Genomic DNA, 22,567 nt, shown 5'->3' with positions numbered 1-22,567 from the left:
AACTTCTCTGTGAGTGCAGCTAACTCGTATAAACCATACTCTGATTATCTGGGAACTGCCGTCTATGAGCACAACTCCAGACCTCCTTGAATGGATGAAAAAGATCTGAGTGGTGATTCAGACGTCTGGAACAAGGCAACATGAGCTTCATGTTTCCATCTGGACCACTGTAGAACACCTTGAGGTTTTTTTTTATTTTTTGAAGGACTTGACGATGTTGACACTGAATGCAAATACTCAACCTGTGAGCATATGAGTCACATTTTCAAAGAAGCTAGATTCTCTTTGGCTGAATTCCCTGAGTCAACTGTCAGCACATCCAGTACATTAACTTACTCTCATGTTATCAAATTAACACCTTAGGCCTCAGGGACAAGGTGGAGCCATGATGACTATTAAAGAATGAGTCATAATAAAATGTGGTATCTTTGCATCACATGTCCTCCGTCCTCATGCAATACACATTCAGAGAAAGCTGTAATTATGAGAGCTGAAAGCCAACTTTATCATAATATTTTCCCCTGAAAGCCTGAGGTTTCGGATCATTTACCTCAGTAGCAGGCAGATCTAAAGGACGATTGGAACGGAAAAGCTACAATGTGAAGAGGACAAAAACCTCAGCCCCCTCTTTGGTAAGACAAACTGGAAATATCAAACAATTATATGCAGACAAAAATAAATCTTAAAGTAGAAAAGCAATAAAAACAACAATCAGTAATGTCTGGTCACTTTCTAGATGCTGCCAGTCGTCATCTCATCGTACTTCAGCTGGAAAACTGTTTTTTTCAACAAGCCAAAGCTCAAAGATCAAAAGTTTTCCTGTTGAAAAGAAAGAAAGAAAGAAAGAAAGAAATTTTTCTTGTCTGCCAACATGAACAGCTGCTGTGTTCATCAGTCTCACAAATCAAACACATGAAGGAACAATCTAATAGTCATTAGTCACATAACCTCTTCAATGCTCCTAAGGATGTCGGCATATGGCTTACAATCAGGTTTTATGTACTCAGCAGACATTTCTCCAGGTACAAATAATAACCGGACCTCCATTCAACGCAATGACAGGATCAATTATTTCAGGATAAATGTGGTACATTATACTTTTGTAGTCTTGACTGATTAAAATTATACGAAAGCACAACAAAAACTAAACAAAGGTAAATTTGTTTTGTCAGCTGTTCATTTGATCTGTACTTTTTTTATCTTTATTTTTGTGAGTTACTGAATATTTCTACCTTACCTATCCTACTAAAAGTTATTCATATAAAACTGTGGGGGAGAATAATTAAGTCTTTAGTTGTCATGGTCATAATACATTGACATAAACATAGACTAACAATTGGTCACCTGTAGGCTTTACATCATTTAAAAGGAACAAAGGTTGGGAACCACTGATCTAAACCCCTTTATTTAAAAAAAAAAAGCTAGAGCAGGATATTTTTTGTTAAAAATGTAGTGCTATCTTAGCTTTTTGATTTAATTTAAACTTCTGCTCATTAGTGTCTAGATGCTAGTGTGCTGAAGCATATTTTTGGAAACACTTTTGGGTACTCCATTACATAATATTTTTTGATTGTTGTTTCATTACATGTTGATACATTCAAAATGTTTGCATGTTCAGCTTTTTTTGCTGACTAAAAGATTTTCTGGGTTGTAAAGGAATACTTTGTAATGTCAGTCATCCAGAGTGACCAATTAAACACCATCCAGATTTTCTGTGTATTTAACACCAAATTACATAAATCTATAAATCTATAATATAGCTGTTATCAGTGGTTCAGGTTACTCACACTGACTGACACTGCTGGTGTTGAGATTATTAATAGCAAGTTGTTTTTTTTTTTTTTTTTTTAGCTTTCATTGCAGTCCAGTTACCAGAAGAAAATGTTGGCGTTGTACATTTCTGAAAAAAACACAGACACATTACATTTGTACATTTCATGACGTTGTTCTGACTACATGTGTATGAGCTGAGTTCTTCATGGGGAAGTGCTGGGGATGGTGATTGGTGTGAGACCAAGGTGAGATGGCTGCCAAGCTGCAGATTATTGTTTTAAAACCAACCAACAACAAAAGCAGTTGTGTTTTAGCAAGACATCAGTGGCAATTTCAGGGGGGGGTGTGCCTCAAAAGTGTGAGTTTTAAGCCAAAACATGATCTTTTCCTAACCAAGTGGGTTTTGGGCCAATATCTAACCACATGTTCACCACAGCAATGTTAAAATGTAAAGTGTCAACACATAACCTACATAATAACATATAAATGTTACATATCCGTGGTCTGTAGAAACATACAATGCCAACATTTATTCTTGCAATTGAATTGTCAAATGGGTCCTTTTACATTTATCAAAATCTTAAGTGAGGGAACACCGAACAACTTTAATGTAAAAGTTTCTGTTTGCTTGTTGAAGGTTCATTCTCAGAGCAAATGAGGTCAGACTGTCAGTACAAAAAAATGCAAAATGATGCATTTTCCTCTGCAAGAAACCGCTGACTGATAAAAACATAGGGGGATTGTCGAACTTCACACAGAAGGTGAAATATAGGAATGGAAACAGGTTTGGCTCATAGTCAAAACTCACCACTATAACACAATCTTTTATCTATACTTTTATGACTTTACTATTCTACCAATATGACGGGCCCACTCTGTGATTCTGCTGTGGGTGCCCGAGCTCCCAAGCACTAATGGAGTTGGAGTTTATGTCCCAATATTTATAATAACCATCATGGTGAGGTGACATCAGGGTGAAGTGGGGGGGATGAAGGATGGTAAACAGTGGTCTGTTGTGCAGCCTGGCTGGGTAACACCCAGCAGCAGGTAACATGCTGAGTTGTGAACCTGTTACAGCTCTAACAAAATATTTCCTGGCAACAAGATGTTCCTGTGGCACTAAAGTGAGAGCAGCACTGAGGCAACTCCTTGGCACCGTCGCCCTGAAACTCGCCCCGGTGATTCACGGCATTTGAGGACTCAGATGGAGGAAATTCTTCTCAACATGAGAACACAACAAGCTCCAGCCAGTTCAGAGCCGTCACAGACGTCTGACGGGTCGGAAAGTATGAGATTGTGAGAGAGAAATGACATCCTGACCGCCTCCCATCAGGAACGCAGACCATCTCCCATCAGGAAATAATCTCTAACATTTAATTTGCAGTTTGAATACTGTAATTCCAATAATTACGCCATACATTCTTTCTCTACCACAAACCAATATTCCTCCTTGGACTTTTGAAGCTACTGAATTAAATCTTTCTGTGGCACACCAGTGAGATGAGGAGAAGTATGAGGTTTTCATGCACACGATCCTGCAGAACAAAGGTTGACAGCATGACAAACGTCTTGCTCAAAACAAAATATTTAACATGTTGCTTTTATACCAGAAGACAATAGGATGGACTGTTGGCCAAGTGGTCCTTACAGTGGAGAACAAAGCCTGTGTCCTCTTATGATAAACAGAGAGGAAAAAACTCTCAGGCAGGTTTAACATCAGGTTCTAATTAGATCTCAGCAACATTTGGGAAAATAGTTCCTTTAATCTTAAATTCTGGCTCATAACAGGGTGTTGTTTCAGCAGAGCTCTGAAACTGTGATAATGAGCGACTGGAAACACAGGCAGAGGTTTTAACAAGAGAATAATGAAAAGTGAACTTCAGATAATAGTAGGCTTACAGTGGACTTTTTAAATGTGAGGCAGATGGACTAATCTCAAACTTTAACTCCTCTTCTCAGTGTTGAAATTCTCCAGTAGTGAAGTGTTAAATAAGCCTCTTGAGGTGAACAACTTAACTTGCGAGTCTGACTCAAAACATCTAGAAACAACACTCTCAGGGTGACTGAGCAGCTCGCTCACTACTGACAACATCAAAAAAGTTTTGATGTCTTCATAAAGTATTGTTGACGGCTTTCAGTCTTTTAACCACTGTGTATTTTATTTTGCATTGGAAAACAACTTTCGAAGCGTTCTAAATCATAAAGGGGATTATCTTCACCACAACTGCTGCTGAATAATTGTCGCTGCTTTAACATTCTAACGGCAAAACATTTATTATTTACTTATTTTTGCTTTTTAAAATATAGCCTTATTTGACCTGGAAATGCTCATTTAGATGAAATCATTTTCAAGGGTGTCCAGGCCACATTAAGCAGCAAAAATGGTAAGATACATACTAACAACATAACACAGAATAGGTCACGAGATCAAAATCAAAAATATCACTGCTAAACATCTGAATAAACTAGCCAATAATGGAAGAATATCAAATCAAAAAACAACCTAAAATGCCACCTTAGAAACAACCTCACAACCTAAATAAATAAGAGCAGTCTAGTATCATCAGTTTACCCCAAAACAACATCATCAACAACAACAGCAAAACAACATAGACCCCACTTCCTATCTAGTTGCAACAACGGCCTTGGCCAGACTCAAACCAGTAACCTTTCGATTCAACCACAGACTATATATATAATGGACGTAGCTACTGTAACGCCACCCTTTGGTTTATGGACTGCCATTTTGGAGCCTCTTGTTTGGCATTTCGGCCGGGTCGGAAGTGACCATATTTGGACGAGAGGGTGGAGCTGTGGAGGAGCGAGGGGTGGATCTGACTCAAGACTGTGTTGAGACCTCGCAGAAAACTGGTCACTCAAGCAGCCCACACTTAAATATGCGTAACTTTGGGCTGTAATAAAATGTAAACAGGTGACTTATATTAAAATTCATCCCCCGTACAGTTGTCACGAATGTTAAAATTAGCTATAGAGACCAAAACTGTGTTTCTTTGTAACAGGCTGTAAACATCTTTATTTCTGCTGTAAAGTGGGACATTGTGGGGATTGATTTTGTGGAGACTGATTTTGTTTCTGAGCCAGCCTCAAGTGGCTAGTCGAATTGTGGCTTTTGGCATGTCAGCATTGGCTTCACTTTTCAGCCTTGAGGGCTGCGGCTTGATCACAACATCAGAATTCAAAATATGATACATAAATTTATGAAAAAAATAGCCAGTAATAGAAAGATGCCACATCAGAAAACAATCTAAAGTGCATATTAGAAACAACCCAGCAACCTAAATAAATAGGACCAATCTCGTAACATCAATAACGCACAGTTTATCCCAAAACAACAACAGCAACAACATCAGACACCACTGCCTCTCTAGTTGCAACAAAGGTCTTGGCCGGATTCAAACCAGAAACCTTTTGATGACGTGGACAGGACCTTAAGCTGGCAGACCAGTAGGCCGCCCACCGAAAATGATGAAATCCATTAAATCTACAGAAAGATTAAACAGTGATAAAGAATGTGTGCTTTGTTGTTTGTGATGTGCTATTCAGTTTTTTGGGGAGAGGTAAAAATTACTAGTAGGATTTGTTTTTACATTTCTTAAAACTGATTATGTTTATGAATTTCTTTTAAAGAGTAGTGGACTCTCACATGTCCAACTGGCTCCTTTTTGATGAGATAATCATTTCACCAGATTTCTGATGGATTGGAAAATATGGTTTCCCCACCAAGAAGATGCATTGAAACCAGAACACAGACCCGCTCCCATTTTGGTTTGTCAGACTGCCAAACCAGGGCATATTTGGATGGTCTGGCTCTGCCGTAAGTTGTGCCTCAGAATGCAGTTCCAGCTCAGCTCAGCAGAAAATACCAGTACAGAATGGAAAAAGGAATAGTATAACACGTGAACCCCTGAGGGAGCAAGCTCCTGTTAGCTTTTCCATTCTTGGGAGGTATGTCTCATTTCTGCCTTAAACAAAGCTTCGGGCTTTACTGTTGTGCCTTGTTAAAATACACATCATGCAGAACACAACACAGAACAAATCATGTTGGCTGGATGTAGCAAAGCATCGCCCCAGTTTCCCTTCTGTCTCTGCTTTCCAATTAAGAAGGAAATCTAAAATAACACGAGAGAAGGCTGCTCACAGACTGTGATGGTAACTTGTACTGCCTTACATCAGTGGAACACAATGCAGAAGACGTGTTTGTCTTAAGTCACTCAGTGTTATGGATGTTTTTTTTTCAACACGCTCCTGGCTGAAATGAAATGAGACACTGGACTGCAGATAAAGTCTTGAAAAGTCTACATTTCTAATCTCTCTCCCTCTGGGCAGATAGTTTTAAGAAAGTGTTGCAGTTTCTTCATATCTTGACCTTTCACCTGTTATATCATTGTTAGGGAAAATTGTAAAAAGGGGCTTGTTCATTATCCTGTCCTGTAAATGAAGATGCATTGCAACCTGATGACGAGCATCACAACATCTCACACATCGTCTTGCTGATCATCACATCACAGGTGTTCATCCGCAGCCTCGACTCCTTGTTTGGGGAAGTCGTTTACTAAGAAGCAGCCAGATGCCAGAATTCAGATGGCATCATACTGAAATATCCCTGACAGGGTCGGCTCACTTCCATCCTTAGTGTTGATGTTTCACTGAGAGAACCCAAACAGCTGCAGCAGCTGTACAGTCCCACGTTCCTTGTTTAACGTGGTGCCAACAGGCCTGAGTGTAGGAACCATTCATGTTGATGTAAAATATTTAATGTGGCAGCCGGCCGTGAAGGGAGGGGAGGTGATAGACCTACCGGTATGTTCTATATAAAGATTTCAGCATTCTGGCATCACTTCAAAGCTCCTGATGAAAAGCACATGACTAAAGTCCTAACAATGCCTTTTCAAATGTAGTCCCAGAGACGCACGGTGTGATCACTCAGAGAGTCGAGAGCTCCTCACTGAAACTCAACCTCTCACCCTAGCAGCAGTGGTTTTCCGTCGGTGGGGGTGTTCTGGGGGCAGTTTGTTTTTTTTAACTTCTGGTGAGAGAGGGTGCTGTTCTCTGTTCACTGGGAATGTATTGACTGAGGATCCAACTCTCAGCCTTCCAGCTGGACCCTGCTGCTGCTCTGCTCACTGCGTGGGGTTTAAACCAGGACACAAACACACCTGAAGACTGAGGTAGGACACACCCTGTATTTATTTACAAAACAAAACACCTAATCTTTTTAAGTTTTTAACTAGTGGATCTGACATGTTTTAGTCTCAGAAAATGCAGCATCTATGATGTGTTTAAGTCTTTAAGTTTACAAGTCTTTTGCTAAATGCCTGAAAGGTGGTGGAGGTGTTTCAGTGGAGCAACAGGGCCAGGCTGCAAAACATTTCTCTGAAAATATTCATTTCACAAGCTGATCTGGGTATTTATTGTAGGAAAAACTGATCTATTTTAAGAGAAAATATTACCAATGTAGTTATGTCTGAATGAGTTTGATTTGCATGCAAAGTTTAGAGCACAACAAGATCAATTTACAGGAATGTTTATATGTCTGCGGATCATGTTTTCTGTGATTTATACCAAAATCTGAAGGTTTGATTATTAATGGTTGGGTTTTATATTGAATGCTGTGGTCTTTCATGTGTTTCTTGCCTCAGGTTTTGGTTCAAGTAGATCTCATTTGACAAAAATGTAAAGTAATTTTCCATGGAGTACAGTCATCATAAATTGTAAATGCAAACATATGAGGAAAACCCATCTGAATTACCACACATTTCCGAATTACTTCAACTGCAGGATCTTATACTGTTGTAAGTGCTGAGTTATTAAGTTGTCAATCAACAGAAAATCAGCTAGCAATAACTTTGATGATTGATTGTCAGTTCCAACATCTGCTGTTTTAAAAAAGCAACCTTTTTTGACATGCAAAATATCCTCTGGTACCAGCTTCTCCAATATTGTTTCTCTTTGCTTTATGTCATCGTAAACATGTACTTAGTATCTTTTGATTAAGGACTGACGTTTGGACGCTCTGCTAAACTGGGTTGCAATTTTTTTTTCACATTTTTCTGACATTTTATAGACTTTACTGTGGATTTTCAACAGATGAGAGGTCCTCGTAGTTACTGCAGAGGAGGCAAATACAGATATGCAGTTTTATACAACGTATGTAGTAGGGGGACCCCTGGACTAGACCATTACCCAATAATCATAAAAAAAATTGACAGATTATAAGATCATGAAAATAATCACCAGTTGTCTATGTGAGTCCTGATGAGATCAGACGGGGATACAGGCTGGTGGCAACTCTGGTTTGAATGTTTAATGAAATGCAACTCTTTAGAGAACTGACTGTAAACAAAAGCTCTTTACTGTACATTCACTAGTCTAACAGTAGTGAAGTCAGATTTATTGGATTTGTATTTAAGGCTTGTTTGATTACCAGCAGAAAAAAACAATAAATAAAATAAATATCTTCAACTTACTACACAGTTGTTAAAGCAAAAACCCACCGAGATGCAAAACAAAACTCAATAAAACAGCCTCTTTTGTGCTAAATGTGCACATGTGGAACAAACGACTGGATGCAGAGAAAGGGTCTACGCTGAGCAGTATTTGCTGTCGCAGCAGGATGCTCGACCACCACCACATATTTGTGGGAGGACTGATTCCTCAACTCAAGGGCTCAGAATCCATCAAGATTACCAGAGGCACGCAACCAGTCGACCTCGGCCTCTCTCTGCTGGCTGTGTGAATGTGTAATAGAGGAAGATATATAAATCATTTTGTGAATCACCACAGATGCTGAATAGGTGAGAGCTGGAGAAACATTTATGTTGGCTGCAAGAACTCGTTTCCAGTGGAGGTTTTCAGAGCTTCATGGAAAAACTGATAGAAAAAACAGCAGCACTTACTGAAACTGATCACAGGAACTTTGCGTGCCCTTTCACCACGGACTGTTTTAGCAATATGTTCCCAAATCAGGCTAACCTGAGGCTGTGAAACTGACACTCAGCTGGAGAACTAAAAACAGTTTGGGTGGATCTCAGGTGACAGTAGCACTGTGCAGGAAAACGGTTATTATAGTTTTATATAGATTGGCTCCAGCACTCACACTGAAGTGGAGGCTACCAAGTCTACTTAAGCTCTCTAGGAAAATCTGCTACTTTGCATAAATGCTTGGAACATGTTACCATGGTCACCAAACGTGATTGAATGCAACTGCATCTAAGTACTATATTTAAGTACAATTTTTAGGTCCTCCACAATTCAGAGGAAAATATTGTACTTTTTACTGCACTGCATTTATGTGGCAGCTATAGTTACCAGTTTCTTTTCAGATTAAGATTTTACAAAAGAGGTGCTCAGTTTCTTTAATATAATGCATTACTAAAAATTAAACTACCAAACAGTATATAAAGCAGCTACGATCAGCTCCACCACTGCTCACTACAGCTTTAAAGCTCCACCACTGCTCACTACAGCTTTAAAGGGGAATTAGGATTACGCACAATTACGCACATTTTCGAAATTCATAGACAGTCCAAAAATTGGGGATGTACATGACTCAGAATTATGCCAGTTAAATCAGGTATGGCTGTCCAATATGAATATTCAAAGATTTGTTTTGTTTTTCATATGAAGTTTGAACAGGCATCAAACGATGTTTAATGTGACAACGGCATTCATGTAATATAGCGAATATAATGAACAAGCTAACTGCGCCAACATCGGGCCATAAATGCGCAACGTTTTTTTGCTGACACTAGATATCAAACAAAGGCCAGAGACTGTATCCTATTAAGGTGCTGTTCAAGGTAAATTCACCACTTCTAAGCAGAGGGTCTCTCCTTCTCTGTGCCGCTGCCTGCATGTCCGCAGCTTTCTGTACCAAAGAGTAAAGTGAAGTCAGAAGCACTCACTTCCCACAAAAAAACTTAAAATTCTAATCTCCAACTTTCAAGGGGCAGCCCCACCAAAAATACTGGTAAACAACTCTACTCAATTCAAAAACAAGAGTGCTAAAACTCAAACTTGTGATGTCATAGGTATTAAGTTGGAAGTTGCTCCGTAGACAATGAATGGTGGAAGATGTTTTAGATGACACTGAGAGCACCCAGAAGAATGATCTGCACATATACGGTACATTTTCTGTTTCAGAACCAAATGATAGAATAAAGCTCATTTTGATAAAAAAGGAAAACACACACTCTGTGGGTCCATTAAATCAGTCTCCCATTCACTGTCTGTAGGGCAGCTCCAGACTTTACTCTATGACATCACAAGGTGGAAACTTCTCTGGTTTCTGGCTTTGAGAGAGAGTAGCTCATGTTCACAAACATTGATTGGACTTTCCTTGGCTATAGAAATAACATATTGGGATTCTTCGTGCTAGTGCTTAACTTTAAAGGACTGATTACATGCATCAACAATCACTCCTGAGTGTAGTTTCTGCAGAGAGTGCGGTGTTAGATTTTGATTGCTGGCTGCTTAAAAGCTGAGCTGTTCTGCTTAATGAAGATCTGGCAGCTGAACAGTTTTGCTGGTTTCCATATAAAGAAGCATCTAAAGGAGTTAGAAGAGGTGGAATAATTGAAATGGGAAAAAAGGTGAAAAACAGTGAATGCAATGAAAGGTGTTGAAATAAGTTTTAGTGGAAATACTTAAATAACCTCAAGTGTACTAGGGGGAGTTAGGTTGTTAGTGTGGGTGTGTCTGTGTCATTATTATTATTATCATTAACATCGGTGGTGTGGTGCCTTAAAGCCTTCTGTGAGACACAGCATGAGGCAGCACTTTCACAAAGGATTAACAGCTAAGTATAATATTTATCGTCTGGCATTGTAAAACTGATACTGGCAGGAATGTCACAGCTTGTGATACGCTGACTTCCTGTTAAGCAGTTGATTACTTTTAAGACTTTTCTCAAGTTTTATTGGTGAAAGTAAATCACTAGTTTGAAATTGGTTAGCAGTAACTAGGAACTAAGGAAGGACTTTCCACACAAACTCAGTGATGGATTTATGATTTACTGGTGCAACTTTAACTTGCTGTCTAAGCACATTTTACAGTAGAAAGTTTATTAGATTGTTACAAACAAGTAATATTCAGGGGCCAATGGAGGTAAATCTGTCCAGTGTTTAAAGCAACAGCATTTAGAGAAAAACCCTGAAAACTCAGAAAAAGAAGACATTTGTGTGTAGCAGTCCCATCTTGATGGCACCTCTGCTCTAAAACATACAGTAATGGCACAGTGAGTCATTGCTTTGGGCAGACTCGCTTGGGACCCCCTCGAAAACAAGATGGTTCTTCTTAAGGGGTTTATACTAATGAATGAATTAAGTTGTACAACAACATGGGACATGAGCACACCATAAAGAGGGATTCACAGGTCCACTTGGCTCCCAGAAACTAAGGTTGAATCCTATTGTATTGCTGCACTATTTTGTGCAAAGACTCTTAAAACAATATGCTGTTCGCAAGATTACACATCGAAGGTGACCAACTTCCACAGGCTTCCCCATTTCTAAAAAGTACCATTGAAAGTCCGAGCTATTAAAACTGGAACCATCACAAAATCTTCACTTGTAAATACCATTTCAGTGGTTCACTCATCTGGACAGTGTCAGCAGAGGTAAACTACAGGGTTCTGCACCTCTGTTCTGTTGATGTTGGCCTAAAACTGCAGGGAAAACAAACAAATAAAAAAATATATTCCACTGCATGGACAGGTCATTTCCTCAGTGCCATGGCTTCACAGTCTAGTGCTGTCTGTTAGTTTAAGCCAGCGTGACCTGTCTCTTCCCACAGGTCTCCCACTGACCCGTCTTCCTATTAAACCATGAGGATCTTCCTCCTGCTCTGCCTGCTGGCACTGGGCAACGCCAAACCCTACGAGCCAATCAATGTCATGGACTTCATGAAAAACTATGACATCATGATGGCTGATGTGGGCGATGACGATGATGACAATGACGATGATGATTATGATGATGAAGATGAGAGCTGTCCGGCTGGTTGCCACTGCTCTCCCAGAGTGGTCCAATGCTCCGACCAGGGTGAGAACACACACAGTATGAACACAATAAAACGCCAGAAACAACGTCATCACAACCCTAAATTATTTGGCAACTGGAAAAATGAAAGTACAGCAGTAAAGACTTCCATCAGCAGGGTGATGACAAACAATGATTACTCTTTCACAGTCTCATACTGTGATGCAGTTCATTCTTCCACTGAGTGTGTCCACACCTTTCAGGCTCATAAACCAACCAATCCAATTAACCAACCAAGGGCAACCAATCACATCTTGTAAAATAATTTGTCATACATGTGCAGAGGTTACGTCCCTGCAGTTGCTGTGGGTTCAATTCAGGCTTTTGCCCTTTGCTGCATGTCACCCCCTCTCTTTCCCCCTTTCACACTTAAGCTGTCCCATCAAATAATGTCAAAAGCCCAAAAAGCATTATTAAAAAAAGAAAGAATGTGTCACACAAATGGGTCAACCACACCTCCTAACTAAGGTGAATGTTTCTTCGAAGTTTCTGTCGCCCCTTTGCTCAGAGTTGCTTTTTTTTTCCAAAATCACTCCTAAGCTTGGGCTTTTAAGAATCAGTTAGGAGCTCTCTCAGAGTATTCTCAGAGAGGTTGTGAACACAGCCCCTGGTCTTCAATCACACATTTGTGTTTCTGCCAACAGGTCAGATCTCTGTTCCTGAGAAGATTCCTGAAGACACTGTGATGCTTGACCTCCAAAACAATGATATCACTGAGATCAAGGAGAACGACTTTAAAGGGCTCCACAAGCTTTATGTAAGAGAACTGTTTAACCCTGAACACTAATGAACACCACAGCCCCTTCCCTTTTAACACTAAACAGACATAAACATTAGGCATGACTGAAAGAAGTGTGACATCAATCCATCTGATTCTATTCCACTCACATCTCCTGCACACACCTGAGCCAGACATGTGCTGCAGGAAACGTGAAATTACTGTGTACTGCATCAGTCTGTACATCTATTATGATCTAATCTCCTGGATAATTAGAAGCGCCAAACTTTCTGCTACCTATTAAAACTATCTGCTGGGACAAACAAACAGTGTCTGTCCAAATATCAGCACAGTCCAATTCCATTTTGCTGTACCTGGGGTCCAAATCTGACCAATGCAAAACCAAGGAAATCTCGACCACACATAGAGCCAAATCACCAGAAGAAAAGGATGGCATTGTACATTTCAAAAGAGACAAAGTTCTAATAATACATATATAAGCTGACTTTGTTAATGAGCGGTGGAGGAGATTGTGGATGGCGTGACACCTAGAGGAGACGAGGAGCAAAGCTGCAGGCCACTAAAGACTGACATTTGAGACCAACAAACAATAAAAATCAGTTGGTTTTTTTTACAAGACATTGGCAGTATTTCCAGCAGTGATTGGGGCATCAAAGCCAAGCATTTTAAACCCAAATCAGATCTTTTCCTAACCATAATAATGTGATTTTGTGCCTAAACATAGCCACACATTAACCACAACCAGAGTTTCCCACACATTCATTTGTGGTGGCCTGCCACAATAACATCTGCTGCCACGTAATCATGTTTTTACTTCGGGAGCTGGATTGTTCATAAGGATCACTGTTAGTATTTAAAAACTGTTCAGTTATTCATTCACATTCTCAGAGCACAGAGCGCACTCTGGGTACAGATGGAGCAGCACAGCCAAAACACACAGCAGAAGTGAAATTTAACCGTTCATTGAGCTGGGTCTACAAGTTGGCATTCACTCGCCTCTGCAGCAGATGCTCTTCTCATCCAGTGATCTGATCGGATCAGCTCTAATTGGATCGACAGACCATTTATCCACACAACAACCCAAACTCTACTCTAAATTTCTGCTGAGGACAGAAAAAGAACTAAAGACTTTTGCCTGTGCTGCGTTCACAGATGCGCAAAAACCTTAGACTTTAGAGAAGGGAACACAGACTGACACAAAGGGACACACAAACACACACACAAAAGCATTCAGTGTGGTTGAACCATGAAGAAGCGTGACATTTCAAGATATCCGCCACATAATAATTATAAATGTTATGTATCCATGGTTTGCAGAAACGTACAATGCCAACATTTATTCCTCTGACTGCATTGACATGCCACATAACGAGAAGTGGCTAGTTGAAGATTGGACCCGAGAGACCAGCTTACTAAAGCTTAAACGAGATGGCTAAAAGTTCAATTTTGCTGTTCACAATACCAGCACAAAAGAGCCAAATCAAAGACAAAATCAGCACCACACATCAGAAACAAAAAACAGCATGCTCATATCCACCATTTGTTCTACTGCACGAATGTAAATACTTTCACAACAAGACAACAGATCCATTGTTCAGCCAAAGACTTCCGACTGCCTCCGTCTACAAAATGTCAACATTAAGTTCAGAACTTTAAATGAGCAACATTTAGATTCAAGATTTGTGAATGACAAAACCATCTTGTAGCTATTAAAGTAACTTGATAAGAAAAAAGCTCCCTAATTTCAGCCTGAAATGTAGCCTGCAGCCTGATGAGATTACAGTTCCTCTGTATGAAACTCCCGTAAAGGAGCAGGGGCGCTAACAGCGGGTCTCTCTTTGATCCAGCTGATGTTTTTCCAGCTGAGAATAAACCACATGAAGGTCTTAAAGTTTGCATTATACTGTTGTATCAAAACAAACAGTAAGAACAATCTGCAGCTCTGTACTAATACAGTAGAGTGTTGAATGATGCAACTGACCTTACCCTTAAGAGTTGGGTTTTGTTTACAGTTTGTTTAAATTGTGATTCTGTTCATCTATTATAGTTTCAATCAAATTTTAGTTTTGAGTCTCAACTCAGCTTAATTTATCTGTCACCTTTAACACAAACATGTAGCCCGAAGTGCTTCACAGAGCAAAACTGAAATAACACGGACACAATTTAAAGGATTACACAAACAACTATATACAACGTTTTAACAAGACTAGAACATTACAGCAGTGAGAAGGTATAATATTTTAAAAATATTTAAATATGTGGCGCCCAGTAGCTCACCTGGTAGAGTGGGCGCCCTGTGTACAGAGGCTGCTTGTTTGACTCCAACCTGCGGCCCTTTGCTGCACGTCATCCAATCTCTCTCTCCCCTTTTCATGCTTAAGCTTTCTTATCTCTAATAAAGGCAAAAAGCCAAAAAAAACATTGAAAATAAAAGAAATGAGCAATGAACCTTATGTTAAGCAAGTTTCAGCTGTCATAAACAAAGTTGTTAAAATGGTTCATATCTTCTAGCAGGAAATGGCCTCCTGACCATGTAAACAAGGTCAACAAGGTTGTTGTATAAAAAAAAATAAATTAAAAAAAATAAAGACTCCATTTCAGTCTACCAAGTTTTATGCTGATTCATCTCTCCTCCATCAGGGCCTGTTTCTGATCAACAACAAGATCTCTAAGATTCACCCCAAGGCCTTCAGAAACATGGACCATCTCAGACTGCTGTACCTCTCATACAACCTGCTGACTGAGATCCCTGCAAACCTGCCTCCCAATGTCGTCGAGCTCCGCTTCCACGAAAACAAGATCAACAGAATCCAGAAGGATGCATTTAAAGGCCTGAGGAAACTCCACGTGCTGGGTGAGTGTTGCCAAGGAGAAGTCTGCAGGTTTCTATTGGACCCAAACACTGCTGCAGTTAATTCCGCTGCTTTAACCAGAGAAGAGTAATAAATAAACTGCGACGTTGTAGTATTTGTTTTGATTTGTAAACTGCAGACTTAACCAGGGCCAACAAGTCCTCATACTGATATATGTTCTGTAATCAGAAGATATAATGGATCATTAATAATGTAACCAGATGTTTTGTGCTTGTCCCAACAGAGCTGGGCGCCAACCCTCTGGCCAATAGCGGGATTGCACTGGGAGCTTTTAACGGCGTGTCAACCCTTTATGTTGGTTTAGCAGAGGCCAAGCTAACCGCTATACCAAAAGGTGGAATATCACATGTTCGGTTCATTTAAACAAACTAATGGCACACTCCTCTTTCTCCTCCAGTCACCCACCTACAGATTTCCACACTGGACTTAGAATGTAAAACTAAACAAGGCATAAATACTACTTATGTTTGCTCATATGATGCTTTTATTCAAACATTTTTTTCAGGTCATTATGAAAAGCAAGTCTTGAGGTTAAGTCAATTAATCTGTTACTTTGGTTATGCTATGTTTTGTGTCTCCCAGACCTCCCGTCCTCCATCACAGAGCTGAGCCTGGACTACAACAAGATCTCTAAGGTGGAAATAGAAGACTTCATAAGATATAAAAACCTGCAGAGGTAAAAACCAGAAACAGTTTGCCCCAGAAACTGGCATTTTCCATTAAGCCAAAACTTTGTAGTCAGGCATCATTTTATATTGAGAATGTTGTTCAAATTAACCCAACTCTTCTTTAAAATCTAAATCTGAATGTTGTGTTTGCCTATGCTTTTATCAATGAATTCATGTAAATTTAATTGTGTCCTTTGAGCTGCCAGGTACATTTACACAAAAGTCTACAATTCAGAAGCTCACATTTTATCTCTGTTATCATGCTGTGGCTGTTTTTGTGCAGGTCAGAATATGAAGGTTAAATATATGTTATGCTTGTTGATTTTATGTGTAAATTATTGTCTCTCATTGTCATTTATTTCTGCAGAGTTAATGACTTATTCTCAAAAGGAGATACCATAGCTGCCAACTATCTTTTGCCATTTTTGCAGGCTAGGACTTGGTTTTAACCAGATCAAGTCTGTAGAAAATGGCAGCTTTGCCAGCACCCCAAATGTCCGTGAGATCCACCTGGACAACAACCGTCTGAGAAAGGTCCCACCAAGCCTCAATTCCCTGCGCTACCTCCAGGTGAGACACAGAGACTGTGGGCAGATTAAAGATTAAAGTGCATGTCACAAAACTGGCAAAGTTAGCTGCGTTTAGCTGCCAGTAGAGGCCTTAAAGTTAGAAGCGGGGTTCCTGAGGTGCTGCATGCAGTTAATGCATGCAGCATGCATTTTGTAAGATCCATTCATCCAGTCCAACCAAATGGGGGGCAGTAGTTCACCCTTAAAATGAATGTAAGCCTACAGTTTGTGTTGTCATTAGCTGGACCAAAGATATGTTTCAGTATATAGCCAATGTTTGTCTCAAAGAAACACTACCAATTCAGCATCAAACCACATCTTTTTACTCTCCAAGAGCTGTCTCGAGCGTTGGAAAGCCACACCAATATTTACTCTAGTTTTGCTTCTTTACTTTGTCACAGAATTTTGCTTCTTTCTAGGAGCTGCTTGTGATGGGATATAAGTCGTTTTCCTGGAGCTTTCACCATTGTTGTGTTTCTTACACACTAACTAATTCACTGAGACTATAACTTCTAAGCTGTATCCATTGACTCTAGTGTTAAGTCGAGTACTGTTTCCCCGTTGATATGTGTTTCCTCTCCGCCTAAACCTGACCACAACCCTTAGCCCCAACCATGACCACCAAGGGGGTGCTATGCATTAACATGAGAGACACTATACAACAGGGAAACACACTTTGACAAAACACCGGACGGCTCAGCTTCTTCATCTTCTACTGCGGCACACTAGAGGCTACAGTGACTCACTATCGCCTCTCAGGTCAGGATGCATTATTGCAGAAGGGATGGCCCGTCCCTGGATGCTTAGCAGTGAATATCTCTGTAATACAATACACAGGAATCTTGGACATAACGTCAAAGGTGTTACTTCTTCTTTAAACTAAAATTATGCCCAGATCTTACATAATGCAACTTTAATGCGTCTGGACCTCTGTACTGGATTCACAGATATACCTAGAATTTCAAAAGTTGCAGCAAAAGGCTAAATAAGGGACGCAGCCCTGACGTACTTCTCTCAGGCCATGTTCTCCAGCTCAGCCTGCAGCGTCCTGAGGTTCCCATGTACATGTCCAAAAAACCTCCACAGTGAAGCGTCCAGATCACCTCAAGTGACTCCTTTTAAATCTCACGCTGAAGGAGCAGCTGCTTTACTCCAGACTTCTTCCAGATGTCTGAGTTCCTCACCTGAACTCTGCAAAGAAAACTCATTGCAGCTGCTGGTATCCATGATCTCCCCAAATGTTTATCATGAGGCCCAAAAGTCAGGTACAGCAACAGCATCACTGCTGATGCTGCACCAGTTCACATGTGGACCTCTGGCTCCATCTCACCCTCACAACAAGATACAGAAACTCTTTCACTTTTGCCCCCAAATCTCACTGTGTAGTTTCAGGTATCTCAAATACATCCGACTCCTTCAGCTCTTCACATGTTCATTCTTTCCTTTCCTGTTTTTACATGTCCGAAATAAATTTCAGTTTCAAGCTCAGCAACCTGGAGCTATAAAATGATGCCTGACTTTCCAGCTAGTAACTCAGACTGTTCCAGTCTTTCTTTCCAGGTCTAAAGGTTGCGATTTTGAGTTTCCAAAGTCAAAGCAAAGCAGCATTAGAACAGAACTCCTAATCATGGTTGGTTTACTAACAAAGCAGAAAAATAATAAAAAAACAAATCTCTTCTGTCTGTTTAGGTGATTTACCTCCATGGCAACAAAATCAGCAGTGTGGGAGTCAATGACTTCTGTCCCATCACACCCGGTGCCAAGAAGAACCTGTACACAGGCATCAGTCTGTTTGCCAATCCTGTTAAATACTGGGACATCCAGCCAGCCACCTTTCGCTGTGTGAGCGGACGAAGGGGCGTTCAGCTCGGAAACTTCAGAAGGAAGTAGAGAGTGAAAACGATGAGCTCCAGACAGCTGAGATACTGTCACTATCCTCCTTACAGTATAAGGAAGGAGTAGGATATAATTCTGATTGATGAAACAAGATGGAACTGGATTTCTAAAGTCATAGCTATTCAGGAAAGAGCAACAATTTCATATTCTATTGATATATATTAGAAAGTGTAGTACAGTAGGGGAAAAAAACAACCAAAAAACTGTAGATGTCTAGATGTTGGTGCAGTGGCATTAATGTTGAATCATAAGCTACAACACTAAGAAAATAATTCCAGCCGCTACAGACAGTATACAGGGGGTGGACGCAATAACATGAACAGCTGCACATTATAATGAAACTCAAGTCAAGTGTCCCGCCTGCCTTTGTGAGGTGATTCTTTGCTTCTGAACTTTAGCTGTTAAAATTTCCCAGGAATAAAGCGCCTCCCTCTGGTCAAGTTAAGAGCAAAATCACCCAATGATGCAACTGAAGTTGTAGTACCATCTGATGCCTTTTTAGGTGATCCTTTTAAATTTTTTTCTTTCCAGTTTAAAAATAAGACAACTTTTAATAAAATACTGAACTGAAACATTTCCAAGTTCTAAAACACCATGAACAAAATACCTTTTCCTTTTTTGCTATTTCTATATCTATTTTATTTATGCCTCTTTTTTTAAAAAAAAGTTGAGACATGGTAATCATCATAGCAGAGTCACTGTATGGCCAGAGCTGTAAAATAGGAGCCTAAAAACCACTTGTACTTCAACAAATGTTCCTTCCAGCAGAAGTCTGTACAGTCAATGAATGACGCTGGCATTATTTAGTGCAATAAGTCACTTTGAAGTCCCATGTCTGTCTTTATGTGGATGTTTTATATTATCTCACTGCATGTCTGAATTGTCTGTATTTAGCGGCTGAAAGCTACATGTCAGACTGGATTATACATTGTCCTTGATGTAAACCCAAATGTCATTTTGTTTTAATTAACTTTAGCAACCAAGTGAAATAAAATTAATACTGCAATTATAAGTAGGTAATGTAAAACCCTACCAGAAACGTCTGAGAGCATCTTCCTTACAAACATGTTTCCCCCAGTGTTCTCTCCTCTGAAAATGGTGCTATATTTATTTAGTATGTCTTTAAATAAACCTGGAACACCTCCCCATTTATGTTGTCACTTTTTGTTGGAATTAAAGTGGGTTTGAGTTGGAAGTTAACATTATTAACACTATTATTGTCATATCCTCTTGTTCTCCAGGACAAAGGTGGATTCAGGCTATATGAATAAATCTGACTTGACAAAGCTTTAAATATACAAAGCATCTGCAAAAACCAATAAATAAAGCTCTGGTGTGAAGATATTAGCAGGAAAAAAAACTAAAAACTTGATTGGCAAAGATCAGAAATCATAAAAGGTATACTATACAGGATTTGTTCTAAAAAATAATGTATTGACTCATACAGTAATCCCTCTCAATCATAATATTCACTAGAACAGTGTGGTGGTGTGTTTACCTGCAGAGATGCTGCCGTCTGCAAGCATTTTCTTCTAATTTTACTGTGGTTGGGACATTTTTTGGACTGCCACCTTTGGGACGTGGTGTACAGACCCCTGCAGGTGAGGTCGGGACCAGGTACAAGCATGGATTCAAAAGTAATCTATGAAAATTGTGGACATAGTGTGGAACTAAAACACAAATGTAAAGTGACGACACAACAAGCAGACAAAGCTCATCTCAAAACGAGCCAATATTTTCTTGGCTGTGACACTCACTGGCGGGTACGCTGAGTTGGCCTGTTTTCTGTTGGAGAGGTAGGTGTTTGAATTTTTAGTTTACAAACAGTCACTGAAAATCCCTGCCTAGTGTGCCTTTAACTCAACATGGTTTCCAGAAATGTTATGAATTTATAAAAAAGGGCAAAACTGTGTTTAAATAACTTAACATCTCAAACCAAATGGAGAGAGTCGTGTGTATTGCATTCTTAGAGTAGCAGCAACTAATGATTAGATGGATGATTTTTTTTTATAAATAACATCAGTAGTTGTTTAGTCTACTAAATGTCAGAAAATGTTAATTTTTTAAATGTTAATTCAACATTTTTTGAGCCCGACGTTAAATCATCAAATACTTGTGCGATCTGTCCAATAATTAATAGATTATCTAAGTTACTGGCGATCAACTTACTGACATTTCAGCACTAATTCTCACTAATGTTTCTTGTTGATAATCACTCTAAACCTCAAGTAATAACCTCCTGTGAAAAATACAGAGTTTTTTCCTGTGAATTATTGTGTTGGTTAATTATAAAACGTTATGGGTGGTGCCAGTGTCTTTCCTTTTTTGGAAAAACTAATAACTGATCAGTTTAGACCCAGAAAAAAAGCATGAGTATTCGAGCTAAATGCTGTTACTGGGACCAGTGTTGGTTCCCATGTTTAAGAGGCTGACAAAGAAAACAGTGGGGCTATTTCTTTACCCACCAGCAGATGTCACTGCACACTAAAAAGTTGCAGGTAGTTCTCCTGGTGTCAGTGGAGGTCTGGAGATTGATTCAGAAGAATGAAAGCACCCAAGAACTGCTTCAGGTTTTAGGTCTGTATTGCTGACAAACTTATACAGGGGACCATTGTAACTATATTTTGTTTTTTTATGATTTTCTGCTGCTGCCAAGTCTGTCCATTCCACCACTACTGTACTTCTGAACTTTCTGGTCGTCAGACTTGAAGAAAAGCCTGAGAGGTCTTGTAAATCGAAAATTTACAAGACAAATGTGCCTGACAGTTTTGGTATCTTTGTAATTTTGTGATTTCCACTTAAAAATATACAATAACAGGTGCAGATATTAACCCTGTAGTGTCTGGCAGGGTTGAGGTTTAGGCCAGATCCAGGATTGCTGTAACTTGTATTACAGTCCTTTTCTCAATAATGCGTTGGAAAATAAATTTACCCAAACTGCAGAAAGCACTCACAGCTCCTCAATTAACCATCTCCATTCTCTTTAAAATGTTCCTTTAATGAAGAGATGATACGCAGGACTCACCACAAGCAAATCACAACCAAAAAAAAAACGCACCAACTTCAGTCCTGTGAGCAGATTCAGCACGTCAATACGAACTTTTTATTTTCCCATTTGATGATGCATATTTGTCAGCTGCTGTAATTTTACTGATACAGAATGGGTTTGGCTTTATAGATTCTAAGTGTAATCTTTAAGGCTCAGTGAGTGACAGGCGATGGCAAAGCAGCATATTTATAATGGACAATACTATTTCCAACATTTATCGAAACCTGCTTATCCTTAAGAGAAAAGCAGGGCAGCAGAAGCTGATCCCAGCTGATATGTTGCTTGGGTTGTGCTCCCGGAGTAGCCTTTACATTCAAATTTTATTTTTTTTGACGTATTATCATAATAGCTCTGAGAGTGAATCAAAACTGCAAAGTTGTGGATCCAAAACTCTACGCAGAGACGCTGAAAACATTCTGTAGAGCTGACGGGAAAAACAGAGTTGTTGATAATTCTCTGCAGCTGTATGAGGTATCACTGCCTCCTTACAGGGGGGCTGTTATGCTTTTCCTTATTTTCTGTCATATATATTATGTTACAAAGTGTAATGTTCATATTAAATGTGAAAAAAGTTTCAAATAATAAGGTAAATATATGCAAAAGTATTCCCTCTTAGCAAAAGTCTCAGGCTTCAGGCTATTCTGAATACTCTGTTTCCAACATTTTATTTCTGCTTTTTAGACAAGATGACATCAGATCGTATCAGTTTTCTTTAATGGTTATCGGCTCCAAGTATGCTACTGCAAGTATTTTTATGATGTTGCCTACACTGCTACACGAAGCTCATGCTAACGTGAGGTTACTGATATTATTAACTCATCCCAAAATCTGGGTAATATTCCTGCTAAAACATGTTCGGTTGTAACGATTTTGATTTAGAAGCTTTGTTTTTACACACTAGAAAGAGTCGCTTTACTTTGTTACAGTCATTCCATTACTGTG

The 22,567-nt window shown here is 39.5% G+C and overlaps 2 protein-coding genes across 3 annotated transcripts in view; one reads left to right on the top strand and one right to left on the bottom strand.

The window, feature by feature from the left end:
* Positions 1 to 22,567, bottom strand: part of LOC121960118 (centromere protein P) — a 105,787-nt gene that overhangs the window by 32,921 nt on the left and 50,299 nt on the right. The window lies entirely within an intron of this gene.
* On the top strand, positions 6,752 to 19,724 carry aspn (asporin (LRR class 1)). Its single transcript, XM_042509713.1, has 8 exons — positions 6,752 to 6,962; positions 11,587 to 11,834; positions 12,476 to 12,588; positions 15,211 to 15,424; positions 15,667 to 15,777; positions 16,026 to 16,119; positions 16,543 to 16,681; positions 18,370 to 19,724. The coding sequence occupies exons 2-8, from the start codon at positions 11,618 to 11,620 to the stop codon at positions 18,568 to 18,570; spliced, it is 1,089 nt and encodes a 362-aa protein (XP_042365647.1). The 5' UTR covers positions 6,752 to 6,962; positions 11,587 to 11,617; the 3' UTR covers positions 18,571 to 19,724.

The sequence above is a fragment of the Plectropomus leopardus genome, chromosome 2 (assembly GCF_008729295.1).
Source record: "Plectropomus leopardus isolate mb chromosome 2, YSFRI_Pleo_2.0, whole genome shotgun sequence".
In the NCBI taxonomy this organism is placed as follows: Eukaryota; Metazoa; Chordata; class Actinopteri; order Perciformes; family Serranidae; genus Plectropomus; species Plectropomus leopardus.
Note: the sequence above shows the minus strand (reverse complement) of the source record. Positions and strands in the feature narration are given on the sequence as shown.

What these genes read in the sequence shown, in the direction of transcription:
- aspn (XM_042509713.1), top strand. Translation starts at nt 11,618, where the DNA reads ATGAGGATCTTCCTCCTGCTCTGCCTGCTGGCACTGGGCAACGCCAAA. An exon ending in AAGGGCTCCACAAGCTTTAT is followed by an intron (nt 12,589 to 15,210) that starts GTAAGAGAACTG and finishes CTCCTCCATCAG; the next exon opens with GGCCTGTTTCTGATCAACAA. An exon ending in AGATATAAAAACCTGCAGAG is followed by an intron (nt 16,120 to 16,542) that starts GTAAAAACCAGA and finishes CCATTTTTGCAG; the next exon opens with GCTAGGACTTGGTTTTAACC.